The sequence below is a fragment of the Branchiostoma lanceolatum genome, chromosome 12 (assembly GCF_035083965.1).
Source record: "Branchiostoma lanceolatum isolate klBraLanc5 chromosome 12, klBraLanc5.hap2, whole genome shotgun sequence".
Lineage (NCBI taxonomy): Eukaryota > Metazoa > Chordata > Leptocardii > Amphioxiformes > Branchiostomatidae > Branchiostoma > Branchiostoma lanceolatum.
Genome location: NC_089733.1, coordinates 6,201,612 through 6,220,852, shown reverse-complemented (window position 1 = coordinate 6,220,852; position 19,241 = coordinate 6,201,612). Strand labels below are relative to the sequence as shown.

General features: G+C 43.9%; 3 protein-coding genes across 3 annotated transcripts; 1 reads left to right on the top strand and 2 right to left on the bottom strand.

The window, feature by feature from the left end:
• The first annotated feature begins 723 nt into the window (after window positions 1–723).
• LOC136446504 (betaine--homocysteine S-methyltransferase 1-like) lies at window positions 724–5,258 on the top strand. Its single transcript, XM_066444894.1, has 8 exons — window positions 724–800; window positions 1,725–1,866; window positions 1,989–2,116; window positions 2,553–2,744; window positions 3,084–3,231; window positions 3,928–4,116; window positions 4,507–4,637; window positions 5,116–5,258. Exons 2-8 carry the CDS (start codon window positions 1,725–1,727, stop codon window positions 5,218–5,220), a joined length of 1,035 nt encoding a protein of 344 aa, XP_066300991.1. The 5' UTR covers window positions 724–800; the 3' UTR covers window positions 5,221–5,258.
• A 2,368-nt stretch (window positions 5,259–7,626) lies between these two features.
• Window positions 7,627–15,485, bottom strand: LOC136445682 (5'-nucleotidase-like). The gene is made up of 7 exons (XM_066443816.1): window positions 15,377–15,485; window positions 13,832–13,930; window positions 12,922–13,107; window positions 12,371–12,592; window positions 9,139–9,291; window positions 8,339–8,575; window positions 7,627–7,814 (listed from the first exon to the last, which is right to left on the bottom strand). Exons 1-7 carry the CDS (start codon window positions 15,483–15,485, stop codon window positions 7,630–7,632), a joined length of 1,191 nt encoding a protein of 396 aa, XP_066299913.1. The 3' UTR covers window positions 7,627–7,629.
• A 502-nt stretch (window positions 15,486–15,987) lies between these two features.
• Window positions 15,988–18,422, bottom strand: LOC136446236 (snake venom 5'-nucleotidase-like). Its single transcript, XM_066444576.1, has 2 exons — window positions 18,224–18,422; window positions 15,988–16,298 (listed from the first exon to the last, which is right to left on the bottom strand). Exons 1-2 carry the CDS (start codon window positions 18,413–18,415, stop codon window positions 16,128–16,130), a joined length of 363 nt encoding a protein of 120 aa, XP_066300673.1. The 5' UTR covers window positions 18,416–18,422; the 3' UTR covers window positions 15,988–16,127.
• Between the last annotated feature and the right edge of the window lie 819 nt (window positions 18,423–19,241).

Genomic DNA, 19,241 nt, shown 5'->3' with positions numbered 1-19,241 from the left:
AACAGAAAACACACGCACACACCGTGACACATGCACACGCACGCATGCACCACACGCATGTCTGCACATACACTAAGAAAAGCATTTATGCCACAACCCTCTGCATTACAATTGGCTTGTTTTTGTTGTTGTTTGTATTGCATACCCGGTAAACCGCATCAAGGCGTAACACACCAGGTTGTACTGAAGAGTGCAAGCTGCATATCCGGACAGATTTATATGATCCACACACCCCAACTATTTTCAATACGTGTTTTGGGTTCTTTAAAGTGCTTGAGGTGTGGCTCTTCTCAAACACGGGACCTCCATTTAGCGTCCTATCCGAGGGACGTCCCTAGGCTAAGAACTCATTTTCACCTGGGTTAAGTGGGGAGAGTCATGTTAAGTGCCTTTCCCAAGGGCACAACGTCAACGGGACAAATCAGGGAACCCCGGCCGGATTCGAACCCGGTATCTCTGGGGTCTGGGACCAAACACCCTGCCACTACGCCACCGCGACGCCACTGTAGCAAGGGTATGAATAAATTTGTTGACAATGTTGACTGTATACAGAAAGATGTATATATAAACAAATATATGATAAATATATACTTCTCATATAAAATACATAGAGATGGTCAAGAATGCCAATTTACATGACAGAAAAATTCATTTTGAATCTTCCAACAGTGTACAGTACTATGAACACTGATACGAGACCCTTAGCATAACCTTGCACTTTGAACTTTAACAACGGTTCCACCGATCGGTTCGCTGGGGAGTGTTTTTTACGTATCAACCTTTTGACCAACAAGGACAGGGTGAATACATTTAATACTAATAGGTACTGAAGCCAGGTTAACTGAACTGACCAATTACAATCAAGAGTACGATTGCTATGGGAGTATCTTGCATGTGGTTCGCTATTCAACGTTACGTTTGTGAATTGTCTCCCGAGTAACCGTGAAAGGGCTCGGCCTCTAGGCTGTTGAACTTTTCAACTTTGAGCAGTTCGTTTCGGCAGGGGTTTGCAACTTGCAAACAAGATGGCGCCTGAATACGGCGAACAATAGCGGATATGCGTGGAATATATACTTGAGCATTGGGATTTCATGGCTTCAAAATCATTCTTTAAGCTCCCACATGTACCATCCTACTCTTGATTCTAACCCGCGTCCTACGACTAGTTCTAGGACGCGGGTTCGAATCTGTACTCGAACTATAAATAAATCCTTAGTCTTTGTTGGGACTTCGTGTAAAACCACATACAGGACGTTCGATGTGCCTTCGCAAACGTCTTTACCTCAACAATAGAATGACCGAGAAAGCGTTGACTTAAACAGTCCATTCTCTTCTGTTAAAAACAAGCTGCTAGGGGGCCCAAACCCACACCACATCTTCATTACACCACAAGCTATCTGTCACCCAAAAATCAAGACCATAGCACGTCCAGGTCAAGAGATACAAAAAATGGAAGGTCTGCTGCAGTACCAAGGTCACATACCAGGGGGCCAAAATCGACCTTGAACTTCGGCTTCACAACACCTGCCCACATATCAAATATCGTAATCCATCAAGAGGTTCTTGAGTTATGCTGACTACAGTAGTTCGGAAACACAAACAGATAGACAGACAAACAGACAAACAGACAAACAAACAGACAGACAGACACACCCAAAACTATATCTCCATTTTTCATGGAGATAAAAAGTGAAATTTTCCATAACTTGTGTTATTTCTATCAGATGGTGAAGAAGGGTTTACTTGAGCGCCTCCAGGAGGGTCCTGTTGTAGGTGACGGGGGTTACGTCATCACCCTGGAGAAGCGGGGTTACGTCATGGCTGGACCTTACACCCCAGAAGTCGTCATCGAACACCCAGAGGCCGGTGGGTTCTTCTTCTTGAGTGATTTTTTTTCCGTATATACACCATTATATCTCTTCATTTAACAGTGGTGATTTTTGCATCTTCTTATGTGTCTTTTTCATATGCTAATTTTATGTTTACAGTTAAACAGTTGCACCGAGAGTTCTTGCGCGCAGGCGCAGACGTGCTCCAGGCCTTCACATTCTATGCAACAGACGACAGACTGTCTGGTCCTGACGCCCCTGGGAACGAGACTGGGAAGAGCATCACGGTAAGGGCACCATTTAAAACTCTGTCAGTGCACTGGCCCAGCCCACTCCCCATCAGCAATGTACGGTCCCTTTACCATTCCTTTTGAAATCTTTGTTCCCCAATATTTTTTTTTCGTCCTCTCACATTAAATTTGGAGTCTGCAAAAGGATGTCGTCCGTAGAATTAACTTGGTGTGGCCTAAGCATTTAGGGGGCCAACATTTGCGAACGTCGAACAGACGTAACATATACCTTCAGCATATATTATGCAATTCAGCATTTCCTTGGTCTTCGAAAACGTGTTTTGTTTTGTCAAATTCAGCAATAGGTATAGAGTTTATATACCTTTAGGTCATACCTAGAGGTCAACTACGCCCTACCATACATTAAAAGGAACGTGCGGTTTTATAGACAATTTCAGGACACAAAATATCACGATGTGTTTTTCACATCCAGTGCAAAGAGTTAAACAACCAGGCCTGTGCCATAGTGAAGGAGGTTGTTGGCGATGGGGATGTCCTGATCTGTGGGGGGTTATCCAACACTCCGTCCTACGCTCAGGGGAAAGGTAAGGCGGCCGTGCAACAGGAGTTCAGCAAACAAGTGGACAGCTTCATGGAGCAAGAAGTGGACTTCCTATTGGCTGAGGTATGTCATGTGAACCCCATCGTCACCCACTGTAAAATCATTTGCGTTGTGGACTTCCTATTGGCTGAGGTAACTCAAGTGATCTTTGAGGTGGCATTGATAGAAATTGTATCGATATCGTTATGGAACAAGCTTCTTTGTAATTGCTTTGCTGATTGGCATAATCTTAAAGTTTCTAAGACTAGGGGTAAACAGACATCGGTCATCTCAATCCAGTTATTAGTGTGAACCTAAACATCTGGATGGCTCTCGATCCGTGTTCCGTGGTGATGTGAAGTAAATGGAAAAGAAAAGTATAGTAGGAAACTTCTTTTTTTTCGAACCAACGTATCTGTACAGTTCTTTGGGTACGTGGAGGAGGCAGAGTGGGCTATCGAAGCGTTGAAGGGAAAAGGGAAACCTGTAGCCTGCACCCTGCGGATCGGTCCCACTGGAGATGACAGCGGTGTGTCTCCCGGGGAGTGTGCCGTCAGGATGGCCAAAGCCGGTGAGTGCTTCCTGTGCCGGGACGGGGGGCGATACCAACCTCCCATCACGTTTGACTTATTTCTCGTTTCACACTTTGTACTTCAATCTGATTTTAGTGCCTCTTACATAGTCTCTACCAGAGACTCAGAGTCTCTACTAGAGTCTCTACCAGAGACTCTTTCACTTTAGTGCCTCTTACATAGTCTCTACCAGACTAACTACGCTGGCTCTAGGAAAAATGATTTTGCCAAGGATCCGGAGTTTGGCGACCATAGGGATTCATTTGCCAGGCGCAGGGGGAAATATAAAACTTCCCGCGGAAGAACTCTTCTTGCTAATTATTCACTTTTGGGCGAATTCTACGATTCATACCTCCTATGCTACGGTCACAATTGAAAAAAAGGGCACCGACGAGTAGTCTACGGGCTGTTCCATGGTTGCACTTTCAGTCGCGACCCCTACGTGGCCCCATGGGACATCCTGTGGCTATCAGGCTATTTGGGGGCACGGCCGGGCCCCGGGGTTTTTCTAACTTAGAGTCAAAATCAACCTGGTAGCAAATACACGCCGTAAGCTAATCGTGAGAACACCTAGAGGTACCCCGTATCCGGCAGTCCTTCAGGACAAATTTTTGGCTTCGGGGCCTGTCCGGGGCTAGACCGCCTACTATACGGACATAGCCGTACGTAGCATAACCATACATTTCCGTTCAAAGGTGCTGACGTGGTTGGGTTGAACTGCCGGTTTGATGCGAACACCTGTCTGAAGACTATAAAGATGATGAAGGATGCGCTGGAGAAGGAAGGACTGTCCCCGTACCTGATGGTCCAACCAAACGGCTTCCTTTCACCGGAGACCGAGCAGACTAAGAACGGATGGGGGATCCTGCCGGAGTTTCCGTTCGGTAAGAAAATTCATCTTAGCTCTACTCAAGAAATTATCAAGTAACTTTTAACATTTGACCAGTGTTAATAGGCCTGTTGATAGTAACCTTAATAGTAGAAATGGACAGTTAGCACGATTATTCAACAACGCCCTAACGTATTCATCATATTAAGATCTGGTACCATTTCCTTCTTTATTTGCAAATTGATGTCAGTAGGCTAATAGCGAGGGCACATACATGTACGGATACAATAACGTAAAAGGTAACAAGTGTCAACACTATAATTCCACCTGATGTTTCTTCGTACATTACTGGGGAGTTAACGTTTGACTTCTTCTCTGGAGGCAGTGGCTAATGATAAGTCCCAAGTTTCTTGCTAGTTTTATGATCTTTGTATTACTTTGCCAGCTTTGGAACCCCGCCAGATGACCCGGTTTGAAGTCAACCACTTCGTCCGAGCGGCCTTTGACCTCGGGGTCAGGTACATCGGCGGCTGTTGTGGATTTGAACCTCACCACATCCGGGCTATATCGGAAGAGGTAGTCACTGTTGTCAAATATGGATGACCAATGTTGTTGTTCTTGTTCTTTTCACATTAAGCGGAGAACGTACATTTTATCAGACATATATCGTCCATCACACCAAAGATGACATTTGCAAGCAAATACACAATGCTTACCTTCACATGGTCTAGCCTTTACAAACTTCTGCTCTGTTTATTCCTACTCACACACATTTGCATACCAGTATATGGTGACCAGCCCCTCCAGCTCTGTCCTGCCACTTGCTACATAATGTAATATAACACCAAAAGGTGTCTAATGCACCTTTAGTAACCTTGGGGACAGCCGTCTTGTCAAGGTCATTGACCTTATTTGTTTAGACGAAGAAGAAATAATGTTCCACTTCCGTAAAGGTAAACATAAAAATTCCTCTCAGAGAAAAATGAAATCATAAGACAAAAACTTAATGCAAATGAACAAGATAGAGTACTGTATATTTGTTTACGTTTTGCAGCTGTCCCCAGAGCGCGGCGGAAAGCTAGGAGAGGCCAGCAAGAAACACCGCCCGTGGGGAGGGGCGATGAAGTCTGACCAGTCTGAGAGAGCTTACATGAAGTAAGATTACATTGTCGCTCAGTATGGCAGTCCAACAGACTTCATACTAATTTTTTTTTTATCTATTAATCTTTAGAGTGGTCCCTTTAGTTAACTAAGTGACTGATTTCCAATGGATATGCATGTGATTGCTGTAAATGCATTTAAGTTCGCGTGGTTTTTACTTCGCGCTTAGGGGGAAATGGAGTGTTCGCGCTGGTTTTGATTTCGCGGCAGTGCTATAGCCACATACTGCTACAGTATTGGACAAAAATGTTCGCGGTGGTTTTAAGTTCGCGGTGAAACGGTCGCCGCGAAAACCGCGAACATAAAACCACCGGGAACATTTCTGCATTTACAGTATATATTATGGCGTTTGTATGGAGAAATCAGGATTTTAAGACCTAGGCCTACTAAATGCTATTATACGAGTTGTAGTCTTGTGACCCATGTTAACGTCCAGTGCAGGAAAATATGTAGCCATGGCGACTCTTGAAGGACATATTTTGTTTACAGCCTTTTACATACTTACCATTGAAAGATTAATCGGGGAAAGCTGACACCGGCTCGATTGCGAAAATAACTGAAAATGCTACTGAAAGTTACCAAACTAGTATGGCTCCTGGTAGAGTTAGTACCGAGCAAAATCGGGTTGAAAATGTTAGTAATACGTTGTGGAGTATTTCGAGGAGGGACCACAGTTAGCACAAATGGACCATAAAGTTCCAGAGCTCAGTCTTACTATATCTATTCCGCTTGTTTCTGTTTCCTAATGCTGTTTCTATGTTTCTCCAGTGGGAGGGATACCAGAGAATACTGGGAATCCGTGAAGCCAGCTTTGGGCCGACCAGGGTTTCCGGACGTCCAGGCGAAACTGTTCCGGCAGTGAGCACTCACCACACGGGCTGCAAACTCCTGCCAACTTCTGCAAACTAGCCAACATATCAGACAGAACATAACCTAATCATTGGGTTAAAGTCAGCATATAAGGTGCATTTGATTGATCGACAAGTTATTGATAAAACTCAGACAGTGGTGCACAGCATACCGATATCTATTACACAATATATTTGATACTTAGACATTTTTGATAACCATGAATTGCCAAGCTTACATATACAAATTAATAATTAATCTTGATGCAACTTTACTAGACAGCTGTAAACAATGTAATACTAGATTAGAGGAAAAAGTAGTGCAACAAGAGGATAAATACGTTGATGAAGATTAGACATCCAGGTAATAAGATACGCTAAACATAGTTACTCAAGCAACTGGATAAAATTTTGAAACAGACGTTTCATATAGCTAAGAGGATACAAGAATGCAATGTTGTATCCTTTTTAACAAAGAGGAGACAAATGGCATAATAATGTGTTTTTCATCGGATCAGAGGACAAAAGTCTTGGCGTGGGCGAGTAAATTTAATTTCTTTCGGTTCACGGAGGACCAGTAACATTGTTCCCAGTTCGCATCCACGTTTTGGTCGTTTGAACCCAAAATTCAAAATTAGTTGTGAAAATAGATGACGATTTCTAAAACCGGCACGTGTCGTTGTCTTTTCATTTGTCTTTGTCTTTTTATTTCGCACAGGTAAAAGAATTTTACATACATATGACAGATCAATACACATAGTGCCGGGGAAGGTAGAGACCAATGTGGTCTATAATATTCCATCCCCATTTTTCAAACAGAATGAATTGCAATGCTAAATTAAGATATAGAGAAAAAAATAACAACTTAATATCGTAACAAATAACAAATCAATATATCCATACCAACGTACTGGTGTGTTTCACAACGTCAATACGTGAGCTGAACAATCGAGCGTTAGCTGTAATGAAGCTACACTACTGTACGGAACAAACACCCTGATTACCGATTGTTATGACCATGTCTAGACCTACATTAAGTTTACTTTTCACCCTACGGGGTACGTTTGGCGTCATTTGTCATTGAACCCAATTCAAGAAACTTCGGCCACAGTAATCTACACAAAACAAAACGCCGGCTGCTGATTTCGACTGCATCACTGTCTATATATATAGCTATTTCTATATTTTGAGAACAGTTTTGAACAGAACACAACTTAACACTACAATCTAAAATGCTTTACCAAAATGTAGTAAAAGACAGAATGCCATTCGGGCTTTAACATAAATACATTACTGTTATTCAATTGAACCCTACTGCGCAATGACTGCGAACGAACGTTGATAAAGTTTGGACACCCATGTATTAGATTCTTAACACAAATGTTACTCAAGCAACTGGATATGTTTTGAAAACGGTCGGATGTTTCAGGCAGGATCCGACCGTTTATTTTACCTTATCCAGTTGCTTGAGTAGCTTTTATATTGAGTGACGTATCTCGAAATTCCAATGCATTGGAACGTCAACTTTTTACTCAGAAATATGATCTGGAAAACCATGTTCACTCGACTAGAGCGGTGAAAATAGACAGTATTGGAGACATCAACAGCACAAAGAACGCTGCGGACAAGGACGAGCTGGACCCGGCTGCAGTACCATCCACGAACGTTATGCGTCGCTCCAGACCCGTTGTGATGGGGCTTGCATCCTTCAGGTATGCAAACAGTAGGTCTGAGTCGAGGTATCCTGCAGCGTAAGAGAAGAAGTGAATGTATAATGCATTAATCGTCTATTGCACATTATCATGACCAATGCGTATGAACCTAAGTCATCGTCAGAGGAATCATTTCATATTTCTCAAAATAAGGCCATGTTGATTCGAGTATATAGATCGCATCCTCTGAGAACTCCGAAAACTGATGCGGGGTGCGAGGAAAGAGTTTGGAAGAAGCAATTTAAGACTTGTATACACCCTCTTGTCTGAAATGTGTGTACATCTTGAGATTTGGTAAAAAGAAAGAAAGATTTCAGCCTGATTTTTAGGCCTCTGGGGACCCCTAGTTTGAAGAGGTCTGAGTCCCTTACCTGACGTCACAAATTGAAAATGGCGCCATCATTTTGAATTGTCAACTTGAAGCTAAAATTGGGGGAGGGTTCGCACAGCTAAAGTGGTGCGTAGAAACTTACAGTGACGAATTGGGCGGAAAACGCGTGACAAAACAAAACAAGCAAACAAACAAACAAACAAGCAATGAGACTCAGATCTTTACCGATTTGATCCCGGCTGAACGTGTTGTCTTTGATCATGGTGTAACCGTCTCCGCCGTCGGCTATGTAGCTGTTTATCAGGAGCTTGTAGCGCTTCTGTTTCTCCACTGGCTGGTACTGAGGCACTTTGCACTCCGAACACCGAGCTGCCAGCCTCACGACTCGCTCACCCACAGGCTTGCTGAGATCGTACGTTACGACGAATCCTGAAGAAAAGTAAAGAATGGGAAAACTGTAAGACGGAATAAGTCATTGGTGTACAAGAAATATACTTTCAATTTCTCTTTCTTATCTAAGACTATATAACATTGTAGGAGTAGGGGGTGTAGACAGTATAATAAAACTTGTGTCGTTGCGGTGGTGGCGTAATGGCATGGTGTTTTGCCCATAGGTCCTATGTTCGAATCCCCTGACATGCCCCCCGTCGACGTTGTGCCCTTGGAAAAGACACTTAACACGAATTTCTTCACTTCACTCGGGTGAAAATGAGCACCTATAGCTTCGGTTAGGGACATCCTTAGGGTAATTCTTTAAATGGACGTCCCGTGTTTGAGGAGAGCCACACCTCGAGCACGTAAAAGAATCCACCACACTTAGCGAAAAGAGTAGAGGTCCTTCCCAGTGTGAGTCGATCAAAATAAATCCGTCCAGATTTGCAGCTTGTTCTGTTCAGTACAAACCTAATGGTTATGCCATGAAGCGGTGTATCGGGTATGCAATACAAACAGCCGAAAGTTGAACATAGCAATACACTAGCACGGTTCAAAATCTTTGCCAAAATAAAAAGAAATAAAACGCCCACCTGAGACCTGGAGGAATTGACCAGCTGCACTGTCAGGTAACTCCGCCACCGAATGCTCGAACACTTGGTACAGCGCCTCGCCAGATATGACGATGACGTCAATAGTATTCATAAAAGGCACGACCGTCAAGACGTCTTCCCCTGTGATAATCCCTGTGACGTCACGATTGAAATACATAGTTTTAACATCAGGTTCTCTGAGGTCCCAACAAAACAAGCCTACAAACTTTCAGCTATCATACTTTACATTTATCCTTCTTTTAAACAAAGAAAGATAAATGTACAGTATGATAGCTGAAAGGACATCAAAGCACTATACATGCTTACTGGACAGGACAGTATCCATGGACCAAAGAATATCCAGCCGGCCACCGGAGATCCCATGCATACTGTCCTGCCACCGTTGGGATCTGCTTGGTGATTAAATATAACATTCGTCGGGGAATTTTCGCCTCGAGCATTTTTGTCACAAAGAGCCAAGCTTGTGATCATTTTTAATGGATACTTCTAAACTTCGTAAGACTTTACAACAATAACTTGTAAGAACTTTCATATAAAACAAATGTAAAGATGACAAATAATCTGTAAAGACTAGGTAACAAACACTGTACGTATTGAACAACCTGCCTTGATATCGTACATAGGTTACAAAGTGATCAGATATCTTTATAACGTTATTTTCTAGCACTTGTTAGGTTAGTAACACAGGTCGTCTCCGTATCTAAAATACCCCCCCCCCCCCGCTTTGTATAATTTGCATCATCTACCAAAAGTCTATCTCCGTTGACGCATTTCAATCTGCACTGACGAATGCAACCATTTTTATTCTATATTGCATATTGTCCAGTTATCAAGGATAGCCCTTTATAGCTAGTTGGATAGCCCTGAATGTATGTCTTTTATACATTCTAATAAATGAAACTAATCAAGTCTAACCATTAGGAGGCCTGAAGGGTATGGGTGCTCTGATATTGCCGCTATTCCATATGCCAATGGTGACGTCAGCCCACTTGACCTCATCCGGGGTCTTCAGGTTCTGTCGCACCATGGCGTCCGTGATCAAATTTCCCATGTTGCACTCTCCCTACATGCAAGGCAGAAAATACATTTGTCTTGACCGTTGTCCTGCTGTTTCCATATAGAGAGATCTTCATTGACACAACAAAAGCACAGCGACTTTCGTAAGGTCTACTACATACATACATACAAACGAATAAGTACATACAAATGAGTTTGATTACATACAATCATATGGGATAGAGCAACATATCGAAATATCACATGTGATATACTTATACATTGCTTGTTCTAATGTCCAAACATTCTTTGATGTATATACCTATCTGTACACAGCAGGGATTATCTCCTCCTAGTATGTAATTGAATCTATCGACAGAACGGAGCGCATTGAATTCATTTGAACAAGCGGATATAAAGGTGAATAGCTTTGAGCGCTTATCCTTATATCTTGAACAATTCATGATAAAGTGACTTTCATCTTCAATCTCATTTGGGCAGAATATAAACTGGTTGCACATACAGTGCTCAGTGCCTGTATGCGTATCCTGTATCCCAAGCAACATTTGTTCTATTTAATTCAGTTAGTCGAAACTATCTAAATTTTCATTTTTCGAGGTTAGGGGAAAGATATGTTGTCCCGTTAAAGGAGCATTCCACTCCAGAAGCGGTTCAAGTTATAATTCATGAGAGACTAAATTGTTATGCTTGAATCCAGTTTGTTTTATCAAATTTACCATAAGCTAAATCCTGAACGCAGGACGAACATTATAGCGATAGAGTTCTTGAAATTCCCCGAGGACCCTTACAACAATGCAGAGTTCAATGTTTCTTAGAAAAGTACAAAAGGCTCTAGCTCTGTATCCCAATCAGCGTTCCCGCCAGCCCATTTTCATAGTGCGTCCACCAAAATAAAATAAAATTTTTTGGGGGGGGGCACCGAAGGCGGTCGCAATTTAGGGGGGTCCGGGGGGATTCTCCCCCGGGAAATTTTGGATCTTCAAGCCTCCAGAAACGCAATCTCCCGCATTTTGAGAGACAAATCATGCCAGGTTGAGAGTGGTTGTCGGCGGTCGTTTTTACCGCCGCCATTGGTATTATCGGTAACTGCAAGGACATTATATAGATAATAAAATCTTCAAAACGCAGGAAATCGGTAGATAATGTTGTCACACGTTGTACTTTACTTCTCACACATTGTTTTACCTCTATATTCGTGTTTTGAGGTACGTGGATACCGACCAAGTTTGCGAAATTCCCAATTATCAATACGGGGTAGTCTTCCTACGTTTTTGTGTGCCTTCCTAAATGTATGATAGTCACTCGACTGTTTTCGTTAAGCTTTTCCCGTCGTACCGTTGGCGAATATTGTACCAGAAATTGGCTATGCAAGTACACATATAAGAAGCGGGTCCGTGAGGTGGTACATGGATTTAGAAAATGATTATTATGGAAATGAGAGAGAGAGAGATGAAAAAAGAGGCCGTACCCGCCTGCACGTCTCCCTTCTCCCGTCCAGGAACACATGTGTTCTCCCCACCTCCTGTTTCGTCAGGTTCGCGATGATACCTTTCATGGAGGCGACCTCTGCCAGGGTCTCCGCGTCTGTAATGTGTCATCATTAGGGGTGGGTACCGGTACCGTGTACCGTGTACCGGTACCGTGTACCGGTACAAAACCGGTATTTCTTAATGGACCTGTCCAAAAAAACCGGTCCGTAAAAAATCAGTGGACTGGCCTATGGACCGATTAGAAAATTCATAGTACCAGGCTACCAGCAGGCGGCTACATAACTGGTCTAAGAAAATACAAAACAGAAGTCGTTTTCGAAGACGTTAGCTGTGAATCATATCTAGAAACACTTAAAGGATGAGTAAACAGACGGCGAGGAGAGTATAGTTATAACTTTGAGACAAAGTGCAAAGCTAAGAAATTATATCGTTCCAGGCATGACGTTTGGAGACTTTTACGTGTGTCTCGCTCTCCAAAATATGATCATATATAATCAAATATGACTATAATCAGGTACAGGTACAGGTCCGGACCTGGACCTGACCTTCTGGACCTGGACCTGGACCGTACCTGAATTTTATGTACCGGTAACCACCCCTAGTCATCATACAAGTTCGAATATAGTACAAGGAATGGAGATCAGAATATTAGACACGTAAATAAAGCTCCATTTATCCAATCGTTTATGCATCAATTCATCCACTCAACAAATAGAACTGACCTTGGGAAACTGATGAGTTCAGAAGAATCGGGTTCCCATCAAACTCGGTCACCTCTCCAGCGTCGTTGAACTTGAGTTTGAGGTAGCCCAGGTACTTCCCGAAGGCGTAGTCCTGCACCACCAGCACGAACCGTCCGCTCTCCACCTCCGACGGGATGCCCAGCGGGTACTCTCCGTACTTCTTGTCATCTTCTGGAGGAGTGCCTGGAGAAACCAAAACATGTCATTGACGTAATGTCCGTGAAGAGTTTTGATAGGTTGGTAAGTCACTGGACAACAGAATTTTTTTGTACACAACAGTACCACTGCAGTACCATAACAAGCCGCTGGGGGGCCCATAATCGAATCATCTGGAGAAAACATCGACACATACCAAATATCAACAAAACAACTCATTTAGGCTTTCCGAACGCACACACACACACACATACACACACACACACACACACACACACACACACACACACACACACACACACACACACCAAAAAGCTTTTTTTTGTATCCCCAACTGTTGACTATATACTACTCACCTTCGTACAGAAACGTGTTTGAGTGTCCTCCCACGACCAGGTCCAGTCCAGGCACCTGTTTGGCGATGGTGATGTCGGCCTTGATGCCCGAGTGTCCCAGCGCTATGAACTTGTTCACGCCCTGACTCTGGAGCCTCCTGACCTCCGCAGATATGGCTGCTACTTCGTCATTAAAGACGAGGTTGGCTATATAACGTTAACAGAACACATGATATGATAAATTGTTTTATATTCTCATATTGAATATAGGGAGGCTTGTTATGACGCTGATAAAGCCATGATATAATAAATTGATAACGTTTTGGTAAAGATGACAGCCATTGTCAATGTCTTGCCATTGCTTCGAATGAAGAAAATCCTAAAGGTACCTGCTCAAGCTAAAAATCGCTTTGCGGTTTATATTGTCATATTGGATATATCAATTTTGATTTTGTTGGGTGTAACGTAAGTGATACTCACGGCCCGGAAAGGACAGAAATGTAGAGGTGTGACGTCAGTGAAACTAACGGTCCGGAAAGGACAGAAATGTAGTTTTGGGTGTGACGTCAGTGACACTCACGGCCCGGAAAGGACAGAAATGTAGAGATGTGACGTCAGTGATACTCACGGCCCGGAAAGGACAGAAATGTAGAGATGTGACGTCGGTGACACTCACGGCCCGGAAGGACAGAAAGGTGGTGTTGGGTGTGACGTCAGTGATACTCACGGCCCGGAAAGGACAGAAATGTAGAGATGTGACGTCAGTGACACTCACGGCCCGGGAAGGACAGAAAGGTGGTGTTGGGTGTGACGTCAGTGATACTCACGGCCCAGAAAGGACAGAAATGTAGTGTTGGGTGTGACGTCAGTGATACTCACGGCCCGGGAAGGACAGAAAGGTGGTGTTGGGTGTGACGTCAGTGATACTCACGGCCCGGAAAGGACAGAAATGTAGTGTTGGGTGTGACGTCAGTGATACTCACGGCCCGGGAAGGACAGAAAGGTGGTGTTGGTTGTGACGTCAGTGATACTCACGGCCCGGGAAGGACAGAAAGGTGGTGTTGGGTGTGACGTCAGTGATACTCACGGCCCGGGAAGGACAGAAAGGTGGTGTTGGGTGTGACGTCAGTGATACTCACGGCCCGGGAAGGACAGAAAGGTGGTGTTGGGTGTGACGTCAGTGAAACTCACGGCCCGGGAAGGACAGAAAGGTGGTGTTGGGTGTGACGTCAGTGATACTCACGGCCCGGGAAGGACAGAAAGGTGGTGTTGGGTGTGACGTCAGTGATACTCACGGCCCGGGAAGGACAGAAAGGTGGTGTTGGGTGTGACGTCAGTGATACTCACGGCCCGGGAAGGACAGAAAGGTGGTGTTGGTTGTGACGTCAGTGATACTCACGGCCCGGGAAGGACAGAAAGGTGGTGTTGGGTGTGACGTCAGTGATACTCACGGCCCGGGAAGGACAGAAAGGTGGTGTTGGGTGTGACGTCAGTGATACTCACGGCCCGGGAAGGACAGAAAGGTGGTGTTGGGTGTGACGTCAGTGATACTCACGGCCCGGGAAGGACAGAAAGGTGGTGTTGGGTGTGACGTCAGTGATACTCACGGCCCGGGAAGGACAGAAAGGTGGTGTTGGGTGTGACGTCAGTGACACTCACGGCCCGGGAAGGACAGAAATGTAGTGTTGGGTGTGACGTCAGTGATACTCACGGCCCGGGAAGGACAGAAATGTAGTGTTGGGTGTGACGTCAGTGATACTCACGGCCCGGGAAGGACAGAAATGTAGTGTTGGGTGTGACGTCAGTGACACTCAAGGCCCGGGAAGGACAGAAAGGTGGTGTTGGGTGTGACGTCAGTGATACTCACGGCCCGGGAAGGACAGAAAGGTGGTGTTGGGTGTGACGTCAGTGATACTCACGGCCCGGGAAGGACAGAAAGGTGGTGTTGGGTGTGACGTCAGTGATACTCACGGCCCGGGAAGGACAGAAAGGTGGTGTTGGGTGTGACGTCAGTGATACTCACGGCCCGGGAAGGACAGAAAGGTGGTGTTGGGTGTGACGTCAGTGATACTCACGGCCCGGGAAGGACAGAAAGGTGGTGTTGGGTGTGACGTCAGTGATACTCACGGCCCGGGAAGGACAGAAAGGTGGTGTTGGGTGTGACGTCAGTGATACTCACGGCCCGGGAAGGACAGAAAGGTGGTGTTGGGTGTGACGTCAGTGATACTCACGGCCCGGGAAGGACAGAAAGGTGGTGTTGGGTGTGACGTCAGTGATACTCACGGCCCGGGAAGGACAGAAATGTAGTGTTGGGTGTGACGTCAGTGATACTCACGGCCCGGGAAGGACAGAAATGTAGTGTTGGGTGTGACGTCAGTGATACTCACGGCCCGGGAAGGACAGAAATGTAGTGTTGGGTGTGACGTCAGTGATACTCACGGCCCGGGAAGGACAGAAAGGTGGTGTTGGGTGTCACGTATCCAATCACTGCTATCTTCTGCCCCCCCCACCGTCAGCACCACGGAAGGCTGGAAGAGCCTCTGCAGTTTCGGCACCTTTGACGCGTCGATGTTTGCGCACACCATTGGATGGCTGATATTTTTTAGAAAAGGGACAACCCCTTCTATTTTGTTGTCGAACTCGTTGTTCCCAAAAGCCTGAAATAGGAAAAAAGCCAACTTTTGAGAAACGTTCTTCAATAGTGGTCAAGTCTTTCTGAGAGTAACAATTTTTGTAGGCATATCTGGCCAATCAGTATCAGCCCATTTTTAGTCATAGATATTGCATTTGGTCAGTTTTTATCCCTTTATGTTGACATGTTATCCAGCGACCGAGGGCTGGTGTCATGCCTATAGCCTGTTGTTAAACTTTATCTGAAAGGAATAATTTTGAATGATTCTTTTGATTTTGTATATCGTGCCAATCGTCCTCCAATACCCAATGCAACAAACAAACAAAACTAGAGTTAAGTATTTGTGCTACATATACTTCAGGTTTGCTATGTTAGTTTAGCGATTACGGGGTCTTTTTATAAATATGAATTGGTATTGAATTTTTTTCTAAATTGATTTTAATTTCTGATAGCTGTGTGCCGATTTGTTAAAAATAGAGAGAACGCAAGCGACCCCAAAAAACACCCCTCCCAATAAAATGGTATGGCGACCCTGTGCCGTCACAATTCAAGATGGCGGCCACCACACATGCCAACGGATCCAAAAAAGGTTTTGCTACGCAAACCTGTAACAAACAAACAAACTTACCATAGCATCATACTGCATCTTGTTCATGAATCGCGCAGCTTCCAGGCCGTGGTAGAAGTGGAACCATAACGTGCCCTGGAACTGGTCCCCTCCGTCCAGCAGGATCACATTTTCATCCGCATTCCGTATCTCCCTGATCTGCATGTTGAAAATGTGTTGCATTGGCAATGAAATCACATTGTAACGGACACACCAACACACATGGTGGTATATCAGGCATGTTCACGTTGAAAATGTGTTGCATTGGCCATTTAATTACATTGTAAGGCACACGCCTACACATGGTGGTATGAGGAATGTTCACGTTGAAAATGTGTTGCATTGGCCATGAAATCACATTGTAACGCACACACCTACACACATGGTGGTATGAGGAATGTTCACGTTGAAAATGTGTTGCATTGGCCATGAAATCACATTGTAAGGCACACACCTACACACATGGTGGTATGAGGAATGTTCACGTTGAAAATGTGTTGCATTGGCCATGAAATCACATTGTAAGGCACACACCTACACACATGGTGGTATATCAGGTATGTTCACGTTGAAAATGTGTTGCATTGGCCATGAAATCACATTGTAACGCACACACCTACACACATGGTGGTATGAGGAATGTTCACGTTGAAAATGTGTTGCATTGGCCATGAAAACACATTGTAACGCACACACCTACACACATGGTGGTATCAGGAATGTTCACGTTGAAAATGTGTTGCATTGGCCATGAAATCACATTGTAACGCACACGCCTACACACGTGGTGGTATCGGGAATGTTCACGTTGAAAATGTGTTGCATTGGCCATGAAATCACATTGTAACGCACACACCTACACACATGGTGGTATGAGGAATGTTCACGTTGAAAAAGTGTTGCATTGGCCATGAAATCACAATGTAACGCACACGCCTACACACATGGTGGTATCAGGAATGTTCACGTTGAAAATGTGTTGCATTGGCCATGAAATCACATTGTAACGCACAAGCCTACACACATGGTGGTATCAGGAATGTTCACGTTGAAAATGTGTTGCATTGGCCATTTAATTACATTGTAACGCACACACCTACACACATGGTGGTATGAGGAATGTTCACGTTGAAAATGTGTTGCATTGGCCATGAAATCACATTGTAACGCACACGCCTACACACGTGGTGGTATCGGGAATGTTCACGTTGAAAATGTGTTGCATTGGCCATGAAATCACATTGTAACGCACAAGCCTACACACATGGTGGTATCAGGAATGCTCACGTTGAAAATGTGTTGCATTGGCCATGGAATTACATTGTAACGCACACCACGGCACATGTTGGTATGAGGACTATTACACATTCAATTAAACATCCGCACTACGTTCTGCCATTATACATACTTAACCGCCACCTAAGCATTTTGTCTTCAATATTTTTTATCTTTGCAATGCAACTTGCAAAGCGATTCTTCGTCAGTCTTTGTTTTTGGAACTCCCGACTATGACACAATCTGTCTCCCAGTCTACACATCCCGTGTCACACCAAGGAGGTTATGTAGACATATATATGTTGTCTGTAATTTGCCATACATTGTCACTGATGCAATTGTTGTGCAATAAATCATTCATTCATTCATTCATATATATAACCTCCTTGGTCGACTGTGTTCCTGGCGGGAGATTGGAGATAAGCTCTTATTCATCACGCATTTTTTTCACAATATGAAGATAAACGCTAACTCAAAGCTGTTCACATTTCTTTACGCTTGTTCGATAATTTCAATTTCGTACTAGGAAAAGATATCCCTTATTATGTACAAACAAGTAAATACACGAAAAATTTCGAACAAGTATTATAAATCATACGTTTTATTTAAGATGCTGAGTTATTCATATGCATTTGTACTTATATCTAAGTTAATTCATGTGTAGCCACTCTGTATCCAGTACAGATAAAAGACACAGTGCATTTGTGGTATCACTAAAGATTGTGTGTTAGTTACCGTGGCCGACAAGTACATTGTGTTCTGTAATTGACGGCCACTGTAGTTAATAACTAAAAGCCGCTGGCTGATACCTTAGTGAGTCTCCTCGCCACGCCCCCGAAGCACTTCCCAGCTTGGGCTTCGTTGTCCCCGCACGACCCGCCATTACCGTCCGCCTGCTCGATGCGAGCGTGACAGTCATTGGTGTGGAGAACGGTAAGGTCAAAGGTCAGGCATGACGTCACCCACAGACACAGCAACGAGGCCACAACATGCACTTTCATGTTCGGTTACTGTGAATAAACCACAGTATTAAAAAAAGGTCACAAATTACTTAGAGACGCTCTTTATGAACAAATTAACCTGACGACCATTCAACTACCTCATGGGATTGCCGAAATTGTGGACCCCCAATTGTGGAGAAAGGTCATTTTCTAGAACCATTTAAAATCTCTTTGCTAAAACTAATTCTGTGTAAAAATCTGTGTTGTCCTAGCCACCAAAAACTACCAATTACCAATATTTCACCTGTAGCAGTTTACCCTTATGCTATGTTTATGATATTAAAGTATAATAAGCAAGTCAGTTCGACACTAGATTATGTCACCGACAGTAGTATTTATTGTCCAAAAACAGACAATACAGTGGCAATCTTAGTCAACTAGTACTCGCCCAAACTCTTACGACCAACTCGCCCCAAATTAGGGCTTACGGCATTAAATTTGGTTTCATACTCTGGTTTTATATGCGTGAATCCTACTTCTAAGTATTACTTTACATGCTCACAACCCTTGTGACTCTAATTTAACCCTATCTAGACCGGGGGGGGGGGGCTAAAAGTGCCCGCGCCAACTTTGACATCGTATAACTGCCAAACGACGTATGGTAGGACAACCAAACTTGGTGACTTTTCCTAAAATTTAGTTGGCAACAATATTATGATAAAAGTTTAAGTTTATCATTTTTCGTGTTGCCATGGCAACGGGTTTCTGAAGAGGCATTTTATGCAAATTTCGCTTATTTCGATTTTAACATAGTTGTTTCCAATGTTTTCTTTCTCAACAACACTAGCTTCCTACATGTATAACATCACATGTGATTTAATGTAAC

What these genes read in the sequence shown, in the direction of transcription:
- LOC136445682 (XM_066443816.1), bottom strand. Translation starts at nt 15,485, where the DNA reads ATGGTGTGCGCAAACATCGACGCGTCAAAGGTGCCGAAACTGCAGAGG. An exon ending in AGATAGCAGTGATTGGATAC is followed by an intron (nt 13,931 to 15,376) that starts GTGACACCCAAC and finishes CCGGGCCGTGAG; the next exon opens with TATCACTGACGTCACAACCA. An exon ending in AGGTCAGTTCTATTTGTTGA is followed by an intron (nt 9,292 to 12,370) that starts GTGGATGAATTG and finishes GTGACGTCACAG; the next exon opens with GGATTATCACAGGGGAAGAC.
- LOC136446504 (XM_066444894.1), top strand. Translation starts at nt 1,725, where the DNA reads ATGGTGAAGAAGGGTTTACTTGAGCGCCTCCAGGAGGGTCCTGTTGTA. An exon ending in AGACTGGGAAGAGCATCACG is followed by an intron (nt 2,117 to 2,552) that starts GTAAGGGCACCA and finishes TTTCACATCCAG; the next exon opens with TGCAAAGAGTTAAACAACCA. An exon ending in CCTGCCGGAGTTTCCGTTCG is followed by an intron (nt 4,117 to 4,506) that starts GTAAGAAAATTC and finishes TTACTTTGCCAG; the next exon opens with CTTTGGAACCCCGCCAGATG.
- LOC136446236 (XM_066444576.1), bottom strand. Translation starts at nt 18,415, where the DNA reads ATGAAAGTGCATGTTGTGGCCTCGTTGCTGTGTCTGTGGGTGACGTCA. An exon ending in TGGCGAGGAGACTCACTAAG is followed by an intron (nt 16,299 to 18,223) that starts GTATCAGCCAGC and finishes TTCAACATGCAG; the next exon opens with ATCAGGGAGATACGGAATGC.